Source organism: Podarcis bocagei, assembly GCF_964188305.1.
Source record: "Podarcis bocagei genome assembly, chromosome: 11".
Lineage (NCBI taxonomy): Eukaryota > Metazoa > Chordata > Lepidosauria > Squamata > Lacertidae > Podarcis > Podarcis bocagei.
Window position 1 is genome coordinate 14,639,627 of NC_138136.1, and position 23,034 is coordinate 14,662,660.

The window sequence follows — 23,034 nt, forward strand, 5'->3', positions numbered from 1 at the left end:
AATGACCATTCACTGGCCACCATCTGAATGATAGATGGTGGGAACACCCACCCATTGGTATTATTACCTTAGCTTTTTGTTCTGATACTGTGGTACTTTCCACCTCACTGCTGGGAGTGCAGAGGATTAAAACTATGGTACATTGGCATCGGTCCTGGCATAGTAGCTGTTAGCACAGCAGAACCACATTATTGCCCTGTTAGTCATGATCACACAAAAATAAGTGGATTTTTGAAAGAGTTTCACAATGAGTTGTTGTAAGTTGGGCTTGTTTACTGCTTGCTATGCTAATGCATGCACTGACAACTCTCTGTTCTTAGTATTCATACATCCACACAAAGGGAGCTTTCTATACACTGATCTAAATGTATCCCTATCCCACAGGAGTCATGCTACTGGAGGGTTTAATTTTATTAAAGCTAAATGACAGCAAGCCCTGAGAAGCATTTCAGAGAAAAGTGATTTATGAGCAGAATCCCAGTTGGACAAAGTATTCAGTGATCCCCAAACCAAGCTTTTCAGTGAAGCATCACTAGCAAACAATTTTTTAAAAAATCCACCTCCCCAAAAAAGGAATTTAGAAAGGGAAGGGGAGTAAATATTTAGATCTGTTTCATGGTTAAAACCATAAAGCAAAGATTCAAACAACTGTATATATCATAGGTAAAGGGACCCCTGACCATTAGGTCCAGTCGTGGACAACTCTGGGGTTGTGGCACTCATCTCGCTTTACTGGCCGAGGGAGCCAGCGTACAGCTTCCGGGTCACATGGCCAGCATGACTAAGCCGCTTCTGGCTCCCTTCTGGCGAACCAGAGCAGCGCACGGAAAACGCCATTTACCTTCCCACTGGAGTGGTACCTATTTATCTACTTCCACTTTGATGTGCTTTCGAACTGCTATGTTGGCAGGAGCTGGGATAGAGCGACGGGAGCTCACCCCGTCGCGGGGATTCGAACCGCTGAAGCAAGCCCTAGGCTCTGTGATTTAACCAACAGTGCCACCCGCGTCCCTGCATATATCATATCTGACCAAAATAATGCAATTAATAACTAGATTATTGATTTAGGGCTTGATTGAGAGCTAGGTTTAAAGCTTGATTTTGTATGAACAGCAGCTTCCCACCGAGTGATTCAGACTCTGAAGTTGCCAACTACTGCGCTATAAAAGTCATGTTAATCTGGCATTCCTTCACACAGTATATGCATGTAAATAATCACCTTATAAAAGAAATTAGTTCGACCCACAGATCCAATTTTGCCCGTGTGATTCATGAAGCAAATGTTTCCTTCCGTTGCACCATAAAATTCACATATCTTGATGTCACCAAATCGGTGTAAAAATTCCTTCCAGATATCTGTTCTTACTCCGTTCCCAACTGCTAGGCGAACTTTGTGATTCCTCTCTCCCTCTTTCTGAAAGACATTTTAAAAACACACATAGACATCCTTAAGATGAACCCATCACATTTTAACCTACAGCAGATTCGAAGCTCGCATTTAAAAAGAAAATTTTAAAAAAAGAAAATTAAAATCCGGCCCCTGTCTTGAGTTTATCTATAGATCAGAGACCAGCTGCAGTGTGACCCATCATAAAAGTCACAACCAATTCCTTGGAGGTTCCTGAAGGCAGTCCTGGTATGGGATGGCTCCTTGTAGAGTTGGGAGGGACCCCAGGGTCATCTAGCCCAACCCCTGCAATACAGGAATCACAACTAAATCATCTATGATGGATGGCCATCCAAGCTCTGCTTAAAATCATCAAACGAAGGAGAGTCTCCCACCTTCTAAGGGAGTCCATTCTATCACTCTATACCTAAGGCTAGAGGTCAACAATAGGAGTGTTTATTTGTGTGCGCGTGTGTTGAAGTTAGTATGGTGAAAACACCATTCACAATGGTATGTACAGTCATACCTTGTGTTGCGTTAGATTCGTGTTGCGTCTTTTCAGCTTGCGAACACGGCAAACCTGGAAGTGTATACTTCTGGGTTTCGCCACACGTGCATGTGCAGAAGCGTTCTACACGCTTTGCATGTGCGCAGAAGTGCTCTATCGTGCTCCACGCTTGCGCAGAAGCGCCGCTCCAGTTGCTGACTTTTTGGGGTGCAAACGACACCCTAGAATGGATCGTGTCCGCAACTAGAGGTACCACTGTATACTTACTCCATTTTTTAGTTTCTCAGGTTTTTATAGTGTTTGAGAGCCTGCAAAAACTCTTGGATTAGAGATGATATCAAGACCAAAAAGAAGTACCATATTTTTTGCACCATAACACTCACTTTTTTCCTCCTAGAAAGTAAGGGGAAATGTCTGTGCGTGTTATGGAGGGAATGCCTACAGGTGGCGGGGGGGGGGGATCTGCTGCAGTCGTGAGCAGAGGATCCATGGTTCCCCTTCCTTCCCTCCTCCGTGGCTCGCTTTGAAACAGCAAAGCGGGAGAGGAGCCGCTGAGTGGGGAGGAGAGAGGGACAGAGAGCCTGCTTCTTTAAAGGAGCAAAGCGGGAGAGGAGAGGAGCCGCTTACACGAGTGTAAGCGGCTCCTGTCCAGTTGGTTCCTTTAAAGCAAGCAGGCTCTCTGTCCCTCTCTCCTCCCCACTCAGCTCGCTACATAGCAGCAAAGGTTTTCAGCTCGCTAAGCCGGGGATGAGCGGGGAGGAGGGAGAAAAGCAGAGCCTGCTTGCTTTAAAGGAGCAAAGTGGGAGAGGAGAGGAGCCTTCTCCCCTTAAACCCCTCTTCTTCATTATTAGCAGCATCCTTCTCCACCCACCCCATGCGTGCTCCTTGTCCCTTGAGTGCTTTTCCTTCCCTCCCCACTTAAAACGTGGTTACAAAGCACGGATCCACATGGATCCTCAGGATTTTTGCACTGGGTCACCCCAAATTCACCATCAGATCACATAGCATGTCCATGGCTACATCTTGCACCAAAAAAATCACGCACCCACTGTTGCCAAGGGTCACAGTGGTGCAAAAATATGGTTACAAAGCATGGATCCACATGGATCCTCAGGATTTTTGCATTGGGCTACTCACTGTCAGATCACATGTCTGTGGCCACAGCATGAACCACAAAAATCATATATCCACTGTTTCGCTTAGAATATTTTTTTTCTTGTTTTCCTCCTCCAAAAACTATGTGCGTGTTATGGTCTGGTGCGTGTTATAGAGCGAAAAATACGGTGTATATATACATCACTAACAATGTAACCTCTATTTGAACCACATTCAGTTCTTAGGAACAGCCTATTTGTTTATGTACTTGACAACTCATCAACATTTTTAATGTGGTTTTTTTATCTGCAGAATTTACACTGCATTTGGCTATGACAAATGGCCATAAGTGACAACCAGCTTTTGCATTTTTAATCATCACCACCCCAACCTAGCTAGTTAGCTTTAAATAAGGGCTTATCCACATTTACCTTTTGCTGCACTCTTTCCAGGCACAGGTTCACGCTTTAACACTCTTGCTTTCTTTTCTTTTCTGGCCTGAGCTCTCCCTGTGAAAATTCACTCTTTAAAGCTGAATAGGAGCAAACGTCAAGTTGGGTTTTCTGCGGATTGACCTTTGCTCCGATTGAGCTTTAAACAGCCGGGCAAAAAGGAAGTGTGCATATGCCCTAGGTCCCACTGTGAGCAATGAGATTATAGTTAGTTGTTTCATTGGTTTCAATAAAAATTTATGCTGCAATTCTAAACACGCTTACATGGCAGAATGACACTTATATGGCAGAAAGCCCTGTTGAGAACAATCAGGCTTGTTTTTATGCAGACTGTGCAAAGAGTTGCATTCCTAGCCACAATTCCCTTTAGCTGGATCAGGGCAACCATTTTTAAAATGTGCAGAAAAGTCATTTAAATCATGTTGCTTTTTTGTTTATCCTGCTTATTTTCCTCCAGGCAATCAACTAAAATAGACTTGATTTGAGCGCCTACTTTTAAAAGCACCTACCTTCAAAGGAATCTGATTCCTTGCTAATTTCAAATTGGCATGTCATCTGCACCACTGCAGCTACCCTTTGCTGAGGTCACTGAATTCTCTGTTATTGAAATGCAAATCCTGGTAACACCAGACTAAAAACAACAACAAAGACTTTTATTGTGACCTTTTGTTCAGTGATGAAAAAAGACCAGTAGAGAAACCCGCTCAATTCAGACTGAATGGTTTATTCATACCCCTACAGAAACCGAAACTCTCTAGTAGCCAGTTTGACATGCAGGTAAACTTTGTTTCCATTTATCCTTTTCATTAACAAAAGAAAGCTTTGTTTATTGTAGATACCCCACACAAGGAGACAGATTAATTCAAAGCTGCTATGGCATTGTGAAAAATCACAGTTGCTGTCACAAGTCCGTGCAAAGTAACTAAACCAATTCAACACATCTCAAGGCAGAAAATACTTTTGAGGCGACAGCCAGGGCCAGGGGCCAGCATTTGGGATTAAGCACGTAGAGTAAGGAAACAGACCTATAGAGGCAAGTGCAAAGTTGCAAACACTGGAAATACCCTGAGGACATCATGGAAACCTTATACAAATCTGAGAACAAGATTGGGCGAGATGGCCCTACAGAAACATGACAAGAGTTAAGCAAGTCATGCAATTTCATAAATATCGTATCAATCGACTTTAGAAACTTTTTTTTAGAGCAGCTTGGTTTTATTGTTTATGTTAATACACTGTTATTGCAGTAAAGGTAAAGGGACCCCTGACCATTAGGTCCAGTCGTGGCCAACTCTGGGGTTGCGGCGCTCATCTCGCTTTATTGGCCGAGGGAGCCGGCGTACAGCTTCCGGGTCATGTGGCCAGCATGACTAAGCCACTTCTGGCGAACCAGAACAGTGCATGGAAACGCCGTTTACCTTCCTGCCGGAGTGGTACCTATTTATCTACTTGCACTTTGACGTGCTTTCGAACTGCTAGGTTGGCAAGATTACTGCAGTAGTTTGTTGTTATTACTTACCTGCCTTTCACCCTAATATCCCACGCTCTGTTACAACAATTAAAATACACTATTAGACTAACTGTATGCTTTGGGCGAGATTCATCTAAAGCAGGGGTCAGCAAACATTTTCAGTCCTCTGTCCCTCAGACCTTGCGGGGGGAGCAGGACTATATTTTGGAAAAAATTAATGAACGAATTCCTATGCCCCACAAATACCCCAGAAACGCATTTTAAATAAAAGGACACCTTCTACTCATGTAAAAACACCAGGCAGGCCCCACAAATAACCCAGAGATGCATTTTAAATAAAAGGACACCTTCTACTCATGTAAAAACACGCTGGTTCCCGGACCGTCCTGGGGCCAGATTGAGAAGGCGATTGGGCTGCATCCGGCCCCCCGGGCCTTATATTGTCTACCCATGATCTAAAGAACACCGTCAGCAGGAAGCCCTGCACTCGGACTTCCACTTGTGCAATGAGGCTTTCCCCCTCTCCTGTGTGCCCCTGGAATTGGCTCAGGGGGAGAACCCACAGACCAGAGAGGGGGTGTTGTTCCATCTGGCAAGCTAATAGGCTTGCGTAGACAGAACATTTGTAATAGCATGACGCTGAATTCTATCTACCTTCGTTGTTTTAAATTATACTAGTTTGTTTCTTTCTACTCTGTTAGCTGCCTTGGCAACATACATTATGTTGAAAGTGTGGGATGTGTTGTGTAAATAAATAAATAACACAACATATTGTTGTTTCTCCTTCAGCAGTTATGATGGCCCTAATAAGAGGGAGGCAGCTATTACAAAAAAAGCAAAAAACAAAACTGGCCTTGAACCAAAGCTTTAGCACTCCCAACGAGACCTTGTTTTATTTTCTGCACAAAACCCATCTTCAATCTGTCAATTGCTATTCTACACTGAAAAATATACAACCTAAATCAGGCAGGGCTCATACCAGGATGTCAATAATCCAATCTAATCCACATCTTTCTGAATATAATAGCATAGTAAAAAGAATGGGAACCTACTGATGCTGATTAACACTGGGTACATATAAGGAATTTGTCTGGCTGGAGTGGCTGTGCCTTCAAATATTTTTTGTAATTCTTCATCTGCGATATGAATTTGTAGGTGCTATTACACATTTATATAGGACAGTGGTGAGAACCAACAATTTGTATTTCTCTTGCTTTGAACTTCCCTATTGTTCTCTCTTGATTTATCTTTCACAGATTTATCTTCTTGAGTTTTTACTTACTTAGATTTATAAACCCCTCTACATTAACAGATCTCAGGGCCGTTCACAATATAAGATGACAGAAAACACATTTTTCGGATGTTTGTGCATGGCATGGCAGTAATGCTGTCAGTCCCAATACAGGCATTTCCATAAATAACTAAGGAATTGCCATTTTTGCGGAGCCAGAAACTAGCTATGAGAAATCTGAATCGCTCTGTGTAAATATTGGCCCCAAAGTGCAAATGCAGATCATGCATGCCATGGAGACTGCCTCTAACTCTGCTTTCACGTGTAACGTATTTTTCCGTGTATAACACAACACCATGTATAAGATGACCCCTATTTTGGGGAGTCCAAAATTAAGAAATTTTAAAATTAATGAAGTTGTTGAGCTTTTGGGAGGAAATCACAAAAACAGTTGTTGAGCTTCTTTTGCAATTTTGCTGAGCTATTTTTCGATGACCACCCCCTTGGCAACTGTTCCCTGCTACCTGCTACCAACAAGGCTCCAGCCCTTGTTTACTTACCATATCACCCCAAGTATAAGACAACCCCCAATTTATCACTAAGATTTTCATAAAAAGGTTGTCTTATACATGGAAAAATACTGTACTTTAGAAGCAGGTAGATTTCTTTTAGAAGCAATAAGATAGGAGGCAGACTATCCTTTCAAAGAGTTGCTTGCCTCATAATATATTTGGCTGGGATCCTTGGCGAGAGAGAGATTTATGCATGCTTAGAATGACTGAAATTCTTGCAGCACCCATTTTTTCTTTTGTTGACAATCTTGCAATCTTGGGGACAATTCCAATGTTGTTTACCCAGGCTAGGTACCCAGATAGCAGGAGTGTTCCAACTCATTCAAAATTGTTCAGGTAAATCGCAACCATTAATGGAAGTCAGAGTTTTGTGCTCTGAGGTTTTCTGCCACATAAGCATGGTTTTAATAATTTTATGATGGTATCTGATTGCGTTTTGTATTGTTCAAAATTGTCTTTCGTAAACTGCTCTAGGGTCTCATTAGATGAAGAGTGGGCTATAGATAAAACTAACACATATTATTTTAATTGGACTTACCACAGGCTGCTTGCAAAGGTAACGACACAGTTCCCCAATGTATTGAATAACTGTAATATTATACTTTTTGCAATCAGTCCAGAACTGGCTAGCTGAAAACTTCTTTCTTAAAACACATGTCGCACCTTGGGGAAAAAACAAAACCACAGTTTCAGGATTAACGTTTGGCTGACACTATGCACAGTACCTACTGGATAATTTTATTTAGGTCTAACATCCTTAAGAACAGATTTGAATTTAACTGATACACACTTGGTTTAATTAAATATATATATATGTACATGTTGCAATACATTGGGGCAGGGAACCTCAAAGTCTTGGGGGCTGAATACAGATTTCCCGTACCTCTCCATCTGGCCCTTGTACTCTCCTCAGGCCACACCTCTTAGTGTCTCTGCTTTGCACACTATTTTTGAATGACTGGAATGGGTCTTTGAACTCTGATCATGTGTCCTGCTTGTATGGATGGCTGATAGTGGCGTGAAAGATTGTGTATAAAAACTAGGCTCCTGTAGAAAGGTAAAGTTGACATTTGTTGCCCTACCCACTTTCGCCTCTTTCCCCACCTACCACTGGTATGTGGCTTCAAACGGCTTAGAAGGGACTATGGCCTCAGGCTGAGATGAACCCCACCCCTAAAACACACTATGCCTTTGCATGAAGGCTGAACTGGGCGCAGTGACTCCGCTCTGTTGCCAGAGGAGAAGTGTGTTAGTCTGTTGAAGCAAAAGCAGCAACAGATTTATTATGGCACAAGCTTCTTCAAATAAACAATAAATCTATCCTTCTCTTGGACGTTTTCACACTGCTGGCAGGCCACGATTGGGGCAAGTCCTTGATATCAGGGGAGCAGGGTGAACTGGGCTGTGTATTTTGAGTCTTTTATGGTTGGAGGGTTGTATCTCAGGAGCTGACAGTGCTAGCTAGGCCTGTGCACAGCACCCGGTCTCCCACAACCAGATTGATCACCATGCCTGAACAACATGTTCGGTGTGCCTTTGAGGTAATTGATTCTACCAGAACACTCTTGTAATGCTAAATATCCCTTAAACCAGGATAGGCTAACCTACTGGCATGGCCAGGTCCAATAATAATAATAATAATAATAATAATAATAAGAAGAAGAAGAAGAAGAAGAAGAAGAAGTTATTTATACCCTGCCCATCTGGCTGGGTTGCTCCAGCCACTCTGGGCAGCTCCCAACAGAATATTATTATTAATAATAAAAAGCGATAAAACATCAAACTTTAAAAACTTCCCTAAACAGGGCTGCCTTCAGATGACTTCTAAAAGTCAGGTACTTGTATATTTCCTTGACAAATGATGGGTGTTCCACAGGGCGGGCGCCACTACCGAGAAGGCCCTCTCCCTGGTTCCCTGCAATCTCACTTCTCTCAGTGAAGGAAACTGCCAGAAGGCCCTCAGAGCTGGACCCCAGTGTTCAGGCTGAATGATGGGGGTGGAGATGCTCCTCCAGGTATACTGTGCTCCCAGGCTGCGCTCCTGGTCCTTCAGGGGCACAGTTACCCCGTTCAGGAACTAGGGACAGGCAGACTGCAACCATGCAAAACGTATTTCTGATCTTAGCAGTTATATATCAAGCTGTGCTCAGGGCCAGGCCATATTGGCTGCCGCCCTTCTGGGAAGTACTGGTAAATTTCCCTTGAGGTGAAAATGCCTGTTTACACAGAAACGTGCAGAATGCTATATGAACGCAGAAGGGATGTTTAATTTGTTTGCTGCTCCTTAGAGTTTGGATGCCCTGCTTATCCAACCGCACCCACTCTGAAATTTTTTTTGTGCACGCAGGAGTCTTCTATGCATCAGAAAGTTACTATACGCTATTTGTGTGAACTTTCATCCATTTTATGCAGAGGAAATACTAAGACCCAGCTTTTCAGAGTAATTCATTTGGCTGATTAGGAAAAAGTGAAACTGCTGTAAGTCCCACCCCCCCCCACACACACTTTTTAAAAAAAAACAGAAGGTGCTTTCATCTCTGTCTTTCTCCCAGTAGATCGTGGAAACAAATTATGCTTATCACCTGCAGCCAGTATAGAACCATCTCAACAACATAAAGCTATCCTCAGAGGCCTGTAACGGAAGTCCTATGGGAGCAACGTGTATCAGGTGGAAGAAGATATTCTCCAGAGCTTCTTACAGCTGCCCTTTCCCATGACCCTGGGCTCTGACTCTCCATCCTTATAGCGCTGGGCCCCTTTAAAAGTAGCTCTGCTCACAAGCAATGGGCCTCAACTGCTCAGAGAAAGCAGCAGACCTATTTAAGGTTCAGTGTAGGGTTCCTGGTTGTCGTAGGGATATTAAGGCCTGCATTGACTGACCTTCAGTTGGATCTATCCAGATACCACCTCTATTGCTTGCCTTTTTGGAACTTGACCTCTGCTTTGCCTGACCTTGCCTTGATGGAACCTAACCTGTAACTTTGCATTCCTACAATATGCCAAGCACACACCTGAAACATGGACTAAAAGTTAAAGGAACTACAAGGCACACCCCATTAATGTGATTATTGATTGAGGGTCTTTTCTTGGCTTATTCTAACTATTTCAGTGTAGTAGTTGATCATTCATCTCCTTTAGAAACACTTGTTATGTAGTTTAACAATACACCAGCATGACTAAAGACTATGGACTTGCAGAGGGCTGGGAGGCCAGCTGGCAAGCCCCAGCTGTGCCGTCTCCTTCCATCAGCCTGTGCTTAGACATAAATCAGCGACCAGGGCACGCTATTAGCAGAGTGTACTGCGCACACAGAATAGGCATGAGGCTTGTGAAATCATTCTACAGCTACAGATTTATTAAACATAAATCAGGACACAGAAACATGTCGTCTCTCTCGTGTGTCGTCTCAGGTAAAGGTAAAGGTAAAGGTACCCCCGCCCGAACGGGCCAGTCTTGACAGACTCTGGGGTTTGTGCGCCCATCTCACTCTATAGGCCGTGGGCCAGCGCTGTCCGGAGACACTTCCGGGTCACGTGGCCAGCGTGACAAAGCTGCATCTGGCGAGCCAGCGCAGCACACGGAACGCCGTTTACCTTCCCGCTGGTAAGCGGTACCTATTTATCTACTTGCACCCAGGGGTGCTTTCGAACTGCTAGGTTGGCAGGCGCTGGGACCGAGCAGCGGGAGCGCACGCCGCCGCGGGGATTCGAACCGCCGACCTTTCGATCGGCAAGCCCTAGGCGCTGAGGCTTTTACCCACAGCGCCACCCGCGTCCCTGTGTCGTCTCAGAGAGAACAGCAAAAGCAAAAGCTATACACAAATGGAAGTTCCCAGCAATCTGTGCTGGAATGTAAACAGACATGTGACACGCAACAATCTCATGCCTGTTCCTTAAGGTGGAATGGAAATGTCAACTTGCCTTACCCAGTTCAATGCATCCACCTATGCCAAGTAGAGCGGCTGCACTGTGGTAAAGAGGGAGAGTAATATAAATTATGTCATCAGGAGTAGCACCAAATGCCCATAATCCAGCAGCTCCTTTCAGAACTTGCAGATGACTGATAATTGCAGCCTTTGGTAAACCTGAAATAAAGAAATAAAATATACGCAAAAATATATTTTTTTTCTTTCAAAGGAAGTAAACACTGCTTAATTAAAAAATCAATGGCTACTTTTTGCACTCCAGGGTGAAATTTTCATCTGTATGCTAAAATAGGTTACGTAATTTGCACAAATTGTTCTGGGATATTACTAAGCAACATCCAAAATAAATAAACAAACCAGTTGCTTCTGCTGAAGCCCATTCACTATATATTCTGCGAAAAGGTTAAAATAACAGGCAAGTCAATGCATTAAGAAAACATATTATTTTGAAATTGGATATTGAAATTTGATGTAATATTATTTTATTGTTTGAAGAAAAATGAAATAATAATATATTTTTGAAAAGAAAACTTATTATTTCAAAACAAGTAGCCAGTTTATGGAAGCTATATACTCCCTGCTACCCAGGTATATAAAACAAAAAGCTCCATCAATGATTCCCCCCCCCCCAAAAAAAAAACCCCTACTACAGCTTTTTACAGATTGGACATCCTGATGTTCTTTCACCTACGGCACTTTCCTGATCTAAATCCAGGCATCACATCTTGAAGCTATAGGCATCAAAGGTGTTACAGGTGTGAATTAGATTAGGAAAATTGCTTGGTTGGTGGAGGGAGGGGAACAAACTATTAACCAGCTCCCTTTCCCCTCCGATACTCTATCACACATATAGTTGTAATAATTAGATAGTCTAATTATTTCCTTAGAAAACAGCTTCTTTTCTGGTCACACAACCTGCTTTGCTTTAATTATAAAAGTTGTAAATTTTTAGGCAAATGATGCTTTTGCAAATTCTATATGAAAGTAAGTAAATTTTTATTTATACCCCACCCTCCCCGGCCATGACTGGGCTCAGGGCAGCTAACATCAAATGTCAAATACATTAAAACACAAACAATTGATTAAAATACAGCTTAAAAATTAGAATCAGGATAAAATTAAATGACTGCCCATGAGATTACAACCATAGGGGTCGGGAACCTCAAGTATTCATCAGGACCAGCTATCCATGTTGATCCCACATGAGGCAATAAAAGGGCCAAAGAGGTAGCTTACAGGGTCCCATATAGGGGGGTCAAACTGGGCCCGGATCGAAGGCCAGGCGGAACAGCTCCGTCTTGCAGGCCCTGCGAAAGAATGTCAAGTCCCACAGGGCCCAGGTCTCCTGCGATAGAGTGTATATATGCAGCATGAATTAAACTGACTTACGCTTCAACCTGATCCTGGAAGATGTGAGAGGTTGTTGTTTTTTCCATGTCAAAATTCTGCATGTGCTGCTGCATTTATTTCAATAGGGACCATGCACACAAGTGTGGCTTTAAATGTATGTAAAATTAAGATCTAAGCACTTGGCTTCAATAATACAAGTTAAAAGGGGGGGATGTGTGCTACATCATTGATCAGGAAATATTATGGGTAACGGAGATAAGACATGTTCTGCAAGCATCAGAGAAGAAAACGAAAAGGCATCTATAATATTGGTATATGGCACAGACACATAAATTAGCCTTTGCTGTTAATCAAAATGTAAGGAACATATGGCAAATAGGGCCCCTTAAATAATATTTAATACAAAAATAATCATACAATTTAACAAATAACAATAATACTATGAGTGGAACATTTGTTTTCAATCAGCTATATAATGTTGCTTTTCATGTCCTCCGATAAGGAGTGTTTCGAAACAAGCACATAAAGATCTTAGCTTCTTAGCATCTGTACCAATGGCAACAAACCTGACCATCTGCTTCAAAACTAAAGGGCTAGTTAGTAACTTAATCCTATTTTCTTTCTCCACAATGACCCGTAAGCTCAGCAAGCTTGGACAGGAAACATTTCATAACAGATGTATAACAACATGCTAAGAAAGGAGATTATAAAGCTCACGAAGCCAAATTCCAAAGCTACGTCACATGATCAGAAAATATGCTGCTATTTGTTCCAATATTCAAAGTAGAATTAGTAGGTGGTGGTTGTTGTTTTGCAATATTAAAAGGTAAAACAAAAAGTAGTTATTTCTTAAATGAGTAAGTTTAATGTCCTGGCCATCTGGAAAAACTGAAAAGCTTACTACGTACTATATAGGTTTATGGGGTCAGAAGTATACAGTAGGCAGCTGGCCTTAAAAAAGAAAGAAAAGTTTTAACTGTTTTCCAAGCCAAGAGCTTTTCGAGGTGGGGCCCTCCCATATCAGTGTAGATTTATAGTGTGTTTGCACTAGGTTAATCATTAAAAAACAACACCACCACAATCACTTCTGACTGTGTATTGAAAACCTTTATAGAATGTTGTACCTGTTGTTCCAGAGGTAAAAATGTAGAGGTGAGGATCCTTCAAGTGATTAGCAACACAGAGATTAGCTGGTACAGGATCATCAGAGGCAACTTCCAGCTTGTCCAAAATGGTATCAACATGTGGCAATGTGGATTCTTTCGCCATCACCCAAATCCTGATATCTTCTTGGAGGCTAGGAAGAATTTCCTCTAAGGTTCCAAGCATATCTAAAAAATAATATTGCAACATATTAAATACAATACTGGATTCAATTAAATACAGTGGTACCTCTGGTTACGTACTTAATTCGTTCCGGAGGTCTGTTCTTAACCTGAAGCACCACTTTAGCTAATGGGGCCTCCCGCTGCCACCGTGCCACCGGAGCACGATTTCTGTTCTCATCCTGAAGCAAAGTTCTTAACCCAAGGTACTATTTCTGGGTTAGCAGAGTCTGTAACCTGAAGTGTATGTAACCTGAAGCATATGTAACCTGAGGTACGACTAGATATCAGTAGTGAAATGTCTGTCAGGATCGGAGAGTGGGGCAGGATGCAGGTCAGGTTTGTGTCCCAGATTACAATCTTCAACAGAACCCAAAAGGAGCCACTGAGAACAAAATATACTATCATCTAGAAAGCACCATTCAGCTTTTCATTTCTTCACTGCACTAGGGTATGAGAAAGACATGATGATTAGCTTCACGTAACACTAATCCAAAGTTTGACAAAAGGGGAACTAAGCTATGCCTTCCCCTAGATCAGGGGTCTGCAACCTTTAAGACGAAAAGAGCCACTTGGACCCGTTTCCGAAGGAAAAAAAACTGGGAGCCGCAAAACTCGTCATTATAAAAACAACTTTTTTGTCACTTTTATTATTATTTCTTTGTTTGACCCCTCAGAATTACTCTTCCTCATAGAAATAAACGTTAAATTAACAAGTTACCTTTTTGTGTGTGTGTGTTCTTCACTCCCCTTCAAAACAGTGACCAGCGTACATGCCCCCTTTCAATGCAGTGACCAGCGTACATGCCCCTTACAATGTAGCAGGCGGGCGGGCGGGCGGGCAACGTCGGCGATGTCACAGCCAGTACAGCGCCCGCCACAGTGGGGAGTGTCAGGGCGCACAATGCGCCTCCTCCCCTCGCTAGTATCCACCCCGGAGCCGCGGCAAAAGTGTAAAAGAGCCACATGCGGCTCCGGAGGCCCTAGATGTTGTCAGACTAACTGACCATTAGCTATGCTGGCTGGGGCTGGTGGGATCCAACAACTTTAGGAGGACCACAGGTTAGCTAGTCCTGGCTTAGCATTATGGGAGAAAACACATGAAGAAGAGTTTGGATTTAGAGTTGATATCCCGCTTTATCACTACCCTAAGGAGTCTCAAAGCAGCTAACAATCTCCTTTCCCTTCCTCCCCAACAACAAACACTCTGTGAGGTGAGTGGGGCTGAGAGACTTCAAAGAAGTGTGACTAGCCCAAGGTCACCCAGCAGCTGCATGGGGAGGAGCAGGGACGCGAACCCAGTTCACCAGATTATGAGTCTACCACTCTTAACCACTACACCACACATGCACATGCACATGCATACATCCTTGATTCTCCTCTGAAGTGGCTGTGAAGAGGCCAGAGGATTCTCCTTGGCAGATCTTAAATATAAGCTCGAATTGTACTGGGAGAGGTGGTTTGCTAGGTATCCTTGTCCCAAGTGGTTTAGGCTTTAAATGTTATGTTAACAACAAAACCCTGAAATAAATAAATAAATAAATAAATAGATGATAGATAGATAGATAGATAGATAGATAGATAGATAGATAGATATAGATAGTTAGTTAGTTAGTTAGTTATACCCCGCCCATCTGGCTGGGCTTCCCCAGCCACTCTGGGCAGCTTCCAATAAAATATTAAAATACAGTAATGCATCAAACATTCAAAGCTTCCCTAAACAGGGCTGCCTTCAGATGTCTTCTAAAAGTCTGGTAGTTGTTGTTCTCTTTGAAATCTGGTGGGAGGGCGTTCCATAGGGCGGGCACCACCACCGAGAAGGCCTGTAACTTGGCTTCTTGCAGTGAGGGAGCCGCTAGAAGGCCCTCGGCACTGGACCTCAGCGTCTGGGTAGAACAATGGGGGTAGAACCACTCCTTCAGATATACTGAACTGAGGCCGTTTAGGGCTTTAAAGGTCAGCACCAACACTTCCCCTCATGTCTAATTAAGATGTGGTACATCTTTAAAAACTGGCACAGTACCTCTACAGCTGGGTGTCCCACTAAGCACTCTAGCAGCTGCATTTTCAGCTGGCTGTAGTTTGCAAACCAGATGCAAGGGTAGCCTCATGTACAGCACATTACTGTAGTCTCATTGGGAAGTTACCAATGTATGGACCATCTATGCAAAGCTCTCGGTGTATAGAACTGGTTGTAGATGGAATACCAACCAAAGCTGGTAATGGGTACTTTGAGCCAGAGGCCACCTGGGCCTCTAATGAAGGCAATAAATCTAGGAGAAGCCCCAAATTACACACCTGCTCCTTCATATGGAGTACAACCTGATCTAGAGCTTGTACGAAGCTCAATTTCCAGACATGGCCACTATCTTGTCAAGATTAAGTTGCAGTTTATTAAGAATGTATTGTCCCTCCCGATTCAGATGTTACAGAGAAACAGAGCTTGCCACCATCGGCATACCAGTGTCATCTTGACTGATAGCTTTTAATGACACTCCCAGTGGCTTCATATGGACATTAGATAGTACTGGGGACAAAATCATGCCCTATGGCACACCACAGAGGCTCAAGGCACAGTCACCCAAGAGCATTTTCTGGAATCAATCCTGTAAGCAGAACTAAACCCACCATAAAATGGGGCACTCATCCTGTGACTCGGGGACATCCCAGGAGGATACCACGATCAACAGTATCAAAACCTGCTGGAAGTACATAGAGTTCATAAAGAATCGGCAGATTGCAGCTGCTCCCATTCTCTTGACAGAATATCATTTCAATGATGCCTAGTGATTATGTTTCCATAACATCTTACATCACTTCCTAAAGTACAGTACTTTTCAAAGCACGTTAATTTTGTTAAATAATATCCATTTCCCCTGATTCTAAACACACATTAGTTTCTCCTTACTTTTTCAGAATGAATTTCATCAATGCAAGAACTTACTCCCATCAATCTTTAATTTAAGACAGCTGCATTCATCTGGTAATATGTAGGCTAATAGAACTTTCAGAAGAAAGACTTTTAAAGCAAAATATTAAACTGAAACATGCTAAAAGAATAAACAATCCAAGTACAACTCCAGATGTCATTCATTTCTACTTCAGTTTCAGCATAATTTTTTAGAGTACAGTCAGTCTCACAGTGATCCTATGAAAGTCAATTCAGTAATTTTTGTGGAGATTCAACAATATTTACCGAACTGTTCCTTAAAAGACAAATTGAATTATCTAGTGGTTTTTTAAAAAATGCATACATTTTCTCCTGTTCTTAATAACTATCTCATAGAACAGAGGGTCACGATCCACATAAGGACGACAAAACAAGACACAAGTCTATTTACCATATGCAACAAATGACACATGGAATTTGTACAATGTTAACAAGGAATTAACTACCATGCAAGACCACTTAGTCTTGTGTTAAGTGGTCAAAGAGACAATGATCAGGATTCTTGAAATACAATTAATATTCCAGAGAGTTTTTACTGGTGACATTTTACAGAAATCTTTAGCATCAATTAAAGCTGGATTTAAAAATTATGTTATTCATGTGTCTTCTATATGATAATCCATATGTATAGTCCTATATGTAACAGCTATTTCAGGAAAACATGTTATACATGCTCAGGACCACAATGCCCCAAGGACCACCTCTCCTCATATGAACCAATCTGGACCCTGCAATCATCACCTGAGGCCCTTTGTCATCTGCCATTCCGTCTGAGAACAGGAGGGCAGCAACACAAGAACAGGGCCTTTTCTGTGGTAGCTCCCTGTTTGCGGAATGCTCTCCCCAAGGAGGCTCACCTGGCGATTACACATCTTTAGGCACCAAGTGAAAACGTTTTTCTTCAACCAGGCATTTGGCTGATTAACATTCTATGGCTTTTTAAATGTGTTTGTGGGAGGGGTTTATTGGTTTGTTTTTGTTTTATTATGTATTTTGTATTCTTAATTTGTATTTATCTGTGTGAACCGCCCTAGGATCTTCCAATGAAGGATGGTATGCAAATTTAATAAATAATAATAAAGTAATTCTCAAATACTTATGCCTCTCAATGGAAATCAGCATAAACTGTTTTCAATAATTGATCACTGTATTCTTTCCCACTTGGTAATTCTGCATCAGGGAGAGGCTTTCATACTGGAAGGCAAGTATGTTGGGAATCTGCAAAGCTTCTAGGAAGCTTTCTTTAAGAGGTTGGGTGATGGGAGATAATTTGGACACTCAAAAGCACCTTGGAAGGGTTTATTTATTATGTATTTGTAGTCTGCCCTTCTCACAAGAGTTCCAGAGTAGCAGACGATAACATTATAAATCATAACTGATAAACATGTAAAACAAAACAAAGGGCATCATAAAATTATGTAAAAATCACTGTATAGAGGGGTTAACAGTTGCATGCATGTGGGGATAGCTGACACTACAAGGCAGCATCCTCTGCATTCTGCTGTCCATGCAACCATGCATAGGGAGCGTAACTGCTGTCTTCAAATATCTGAAGGGTGGTCATATGGAAGATGAAGCAAATTTGTTCCCTGCTGTTCCAGAGAACAGGACTAGACTCAGTGGGTGGAAACTGCATGAAAGCAGATTACAGCTAAACATCAGGAGATGCTTCCTAACACTAAGAGCTGTTCATCAGTAGAACAGGCTGCCTCAAGAAGTATTAACTTTCCTTCACCAGAGGTATTCAAGCAGATCTAACCCACTGAGCCTCTTGGGCTTGCAGTTTGAATCTGCATGACGGTGGTGAGCTCCCGTTGCTCTGTCCCAGCTTCTGCCAACCTAGCAGTTCAAAAGCACACCAGTGCAAGTAGATAAATAGGTACCGCTGCAACGGGAAGGTAAACGGTGTTTTTGTGTACTCTGGAACTCATCACAGTGTCCTGTTGCGCCAGAAGCGGTTTAGTCATGCTGGCCACATGACCTGGAAAGCTGTCTGTGGACAAACACCGGTTCCCTCAGCCTGAAAGTGAGATGAACGCTGCACCCCATAGTCGTCTTTGACTGACCTTAACCATCCAGGGGTCCTTTACCTTTTTACAGCATTGAACAGGGGAGGTTCAATTACATTAAAGAGAAGAGAAATTTCTGTATTGCAGGGGGTTGGACTAGAAGACCCTTTGGGTTCCTTCAGCTCTACAATTCTATAATTCTATGAGTCTATGTCCACAGTGCCTCCCAATTCTACTATTTCACCCTGCAGTCACCCCTCTTCATCCGCATTACCTTTGCAAACCCAGGTTTGGAATTGCCAAAGATACATTTGCTGACTTAACGTGTATTTTACAGTATTTAATAAAAACTGTATACCACTTAATTGTAAACAAAGCCTCTGGCTTATATTCAAGATAGTGCTAAGGTTCCATAAGTGCAAAGAGTTTCCTTGAGGGATGGAAGCTTCTCCTCTGTATGCCCCTAAAATCTGTTCTGGGTTCCCCCCTAGACCCTTTAGAGCAAATCTGGGGATGGGATGGGATGCAGGGAACAGGAGAGGGAGCAATTCCCATTGGGCTAGCAGGAATTGTGCTGGCTCCTGCTAGCGCAACAGGTTAGCTCAATACAGTGGTGCCTCGCAAGACGAAATTAATTCGTTCCGCAAGTTTTTTCTTCTTGCGAGTTTTTCGTCTTGCGAAGCACGGTTTCCCATAGGAATGCATTGAAAATCAATCAATGCGTTCCTATGGAGACTGTCCGGGGACAGAGGGGAAGCGCCGCACGCCTTCCCCTCTGTCCCCGGACCTGTTTTAAAGCAAGGGAAGGGGCAGCGGGGAGAATCGCTTCTCCCCGTTGCCGCCCCTTGGTTCAAAAGGGGTCGGGGAGAGAGGGGAAGGCGCACGCGCCTTCCCCTCTGTCCCCGGAGATTGCGGGGCTGGCAACGGGGAGAAGCGATCTTCTCCCCGCCGCCCCTTGCTTCAAAAGAGGTCCGGGGACAGCGGGGAAGATGCACTGCGCTTCCCCGCTATCCCCGGAGCTTGCGGGGCAAGTTTCGTTTTGCGAAGCAAGCCCATAGGAAAATGCGTCTTGCGAAGTGGCTAAGAAAACGAAAAACTCCTTCGTCTAGCGAGTTTTTCGTCTTCCGAGGCGTTCGTCTTGCGGGGTAGCACTGTATAGCTTTCCATATTGGAGCCATAACGAATAGAAGAAACTACCACTTGTTGGCTCCTGCCAGTATTCAACAAGACATATAAGAATAATCAATCCTACAGATTCCTACACATGAAAAACGCTTATGTCCCTGTGGAGATGGCAGTACCAAATCAATGGTGCATGCCCTTCTGGCTTGCACTCTTTATAAAGACTTGAGGAATGAGATCATCACCCCTCTCTTATTGTCCATTCCAGGTCACCCAACCACTGCCACAGTGTCCTCCTAGCAGATCAAGAGTAGCAGATGACAGCAAAGGTTTCAAGGTTTTTAGCTGGGGCACTTAGAATAAGGTCCACTATTTGACTGCTGATTCAGGACCCGGAAGTGTGTTTTGTATAATCAACTTTTTATTTCTGTTCTTTGTATATTGCATTGCTGTTTTGTTGCTATGGCCGATGGCTGATGCAAATAAAGATTCATTCATTCACTCACTCATTCATTCAAGACTTCTAAATTGGCTGCTAAAGCATAACTGAGACCAAGTAATGTTGAGGATCTGCCCCAAATCCTAAAGATATGAAGAAAATCGCTGTGCACGCTGCATGCAACTTCTAGCAAAACATGGGACTTCTTTGTTGCTAAAGCACCATGTCCTTGTGATTACAAGTTAGAACACCCTCACCTGCCGCTATAAGTTTATATATTCAAAATAGTGCCAAACCTTTTTCAGGACTCGTGTGTGTGTGTGTGTGTGTGTGTGTGTGTGTGTGTGTATGTAACCTACAGTTTCCACGCACATGCAAAACAAGACTATCAAGGAGAAGGCTTTACCCTATCAAACCATTTTCTATGCTCATAGACCTTTGTACTCTAAGAAGTATTCAAATACGCAATCACTGATCTGCATGCAGCCTGAGTTGGTATCACAGGAACAAACTCGGAGAGGCCAAGGTCCATTCCCCCCAACCCAATATTTGAGGGGGCAGGGCTTCCGCAAAGTTGACAGACACTGCCATTCATATGGCGTGCATGCAGCATGTCATGCAATTATGTGGGGCGGAGCTTAACTGCCCGCCCCCAATACTGTATTTAAGTTGGCATCCCTGGTTGGCATAAACCCCCACCCTGCTCCTCTAGATTCTCTAGAATGAAGATGGGTGTAGCCAGGATTTTTTCCTAGGGGTGGCAGAACCGATGTGATTGGTCAGTTAATTAAGGATTTCTCTTGTTTTACTTGATGGGGGGGGCAGCTGACCCCTGACCCCTTTTGCTACGCCCATGAGAAGGAATAAACTATAGGGCACGTTGAGGAGGGAGAATGAAGTGCACTAGGATAAAGGGGCGGGCAATATGCAAATATCAGGTGCAGCGTTAGAAACAGATATGAAAGCTAGGAGCTAAATGGCGCCTTAAACTTAGGTTATGGGCGCAACAATGGAATGTCTAGGCACACTTTTTTTTAAGAACAAGAATACAAAGCTGAAAATGAATGAACCGCAGCTAAAATATTTTGTTCATTTTTCACATGGTCGATCCCACCCTCCTAATTTTCTTCAGAGGGTCTCTTGTTTTTGTGTGTTTTTTAGTTTATTTCGACAACGTAATAATCATAAATAAGAATAAAATGTGCACACCACCACCAAGGCCATTCCATTGTAACTATCCCCCCCCTAAATTTCAACACCTCTTGTGATGGTTTGACCCCCTTCCGTTTTAACAGTACAAATTCTACAGACACCCTCCATATCTCCTCAAAATCATTTCTCCTGCATATTCCCCATCTTACCTTAATGGCACGTGTTAATTTATCATTAATAGCTATATTCCACACCACTTTATAACCGTCCTTCCATTTTATATTCTGCTTGCCCCTTCCACTTCCTAGCTATAATGATTCATGCAGCTGTCAATAAATTTGTGAGCAAGTCCTTCATAGCCTGTGAACAGAGGGTGACTTCTCCAGTCTTCAGAGAGCAGCTGGAAGTGGGGAGGCAGAAAAAGCTCTTCCACTCAGCAGTTTTAATCAGAAATCTCAGGGGCAGTGCTGCTCCCAGAAACTGCTCTCCCAAAGGAAATTCCCTGTCGCCAAAGGCGCCTAGAACAACGGGGGAGTTTCGAACACGGATCAGGCGCGTACTTTACCTGCTCCCACCACCAGCATCTTGGGCGCGCAGCTGGCGATGCAGTGCAGGAGGGACCTGGCGCGGACGTTGCAGTTGAGGAAAGCCACCACGCAGCCCAGCTTGGCCAGCCCAAACCAGGCGTGGATGAAGTCGGGCTCGTTGCTCATGAGCAGAGCCACGGTGTCGCCCCTGGCCAGCGCCCCTTCCTCGAGGAACAGCCGCGCCACCCGGTTGCTCCTCCGGTCCACCTCCCGGTAGGTGTGCACCTGCTCCTCGTAGATGAGGAAGGGCTTGTCGGGCTGCCGGCGGGCCAGCGCCCCGAAGCGCTGGAGCGCGGTGGAAACGCTGCCGCGCAGCCTGTAGACCTCGACCCTCAAGCCATAGCGCGCCACTTTCAGCAAGTACTTCAGGTCGGCCCAGAAGTAGGGGAAGAAGAGCTTCTGGAGGAAGTGCAAGGAGACCAGCCCGGCCGCCACTGCCGTCGCCCAAGAGGGAAACATGAGCTCGGCGGCCGGGGCGAAAAACAACGACGGCGCGCGGATTGGAAAGTCTTTTTTCGGGAGACCAAACAGGCGGACAAACAAGCGCACGCCGCTCGCCTCCGCCCGGCCAAGGGAGCAGCGGGGAGGAGCCAGTCACCCGAGGCGCCCGGGCAGCCTCGTAAAGGAGCCGGGAGCGGAGGGAGGGCGCTCGAAGGAGATGAAGACGCAGCGGCTCTCCTCTGGAAGGGGCTTCGGGCCCCGCACCTGCGCCTGCCCCTGAGGAAGCGGAGAGTCCTCGTCCCCTCAGCGGACTTGAGCCAGAGGCAGCGTCTTCCCCCGGCAGTCCCAGCAAAGCGCCGCCGGCGAAGGCGTGGAGAGGCTGTTGCGCGCGCGCCTCCGTCGTCGTCTTCCCCTTCACTACCTCAGCCCTTGCATAAGGCGTCGACTCCGCCCCTTCGCCCGAGGAGGCGGCGGCGGGAAAAGCGAGAGGACCGCTGTCCTTTTCTCGCCTCACGATACGGCGGGAGCAGAGGTGCCAACTTGCGCGCCTGCGTAGCAGCGAAGGTCCCTTCGCTCCCCCCATAAAGTATCTGAGGGGGCCGCCCTCCCCAAAAGTTCATGGGCATTGCCGTTCCAATGGTGTGCGCCATCAATGATGTGGGGCGGGGCTTACCTGGCCCCCCAATATTTTATTCCAGTTGGTACCCCTGCCTGTGCGCATGCGGTCACCCCTCCACCATGCCATGCCCCCCATCTGTTCATGCCACTGTTGCCACCACCGCCCTGCGGGACTCTACTGCTTGTTAGGATATAGTTCCATTCCACCTTTAGACCAGGCATGTGGCGTTGTTGTATGTCACATGTCTGTTTACTTCCAACGCAGTCTGCTGGGAACTTCCCTTGTATATAGCTTTTGCTATACTGTTTTTTGCTTGGACACGAAGGGAAGCAGACATGTTTTTCCTTTGTTCCTAATGCTGAAAAAAGGTAAAGGGACCCCTGACCATTAGGTCCAGTC

The 23,034-nt window shown here is 44.3% G+C and overlaps 1 protein-coding gene across 4 annotated transcripts in view; it reads right to left on the reverse strand.

Annotated features, from left to right (window-relative positions):
- SLC27A6 (solute carrier family 27 member 6) overlaps positions 1 to 22,414 on the reverse strand; it is a 44,471-nt gene extending 22,057 nt beyond the window's left edge. For all 4 annotated transcript variants that reach the window (XR_014013111.1, XR_014013112.1, XR_014013113.1 and 1 more), the window contains exons 1-5: positions 21,554 to 22,414; positions 13,116 to 13,322; positions 10,642 to 10,800; positions 7,255 to 7,379; positions 1,220 to 1,414 (exon numbers count right to left, since the gene is read on the reverse strand). Coding sequence is in view for 1 of the 4 variants with exons in the window: in XM_081213712.1 (XP_081069838.1) it covers positions 1,220 to 1,414; positions 7,255 to 7,379; positions 10,642 to 10,800; positions 13,116 to 13,322; positions 21,554 to 22,034 (1,167 nt within the window). In the remaining 3 variants the exon portion in view is untranslated. The remainder of the gene's footprint in view (positions 1 to 1,219; positions 1,415 to 7,254; positions 7,380 to 10,641; positions 10,801 to 13,115; positions 13,323 to 21,553) is intronic.
- Between the last annotated feature and the right edge of the window lie 620 nt (positions 22,415 to 23,034).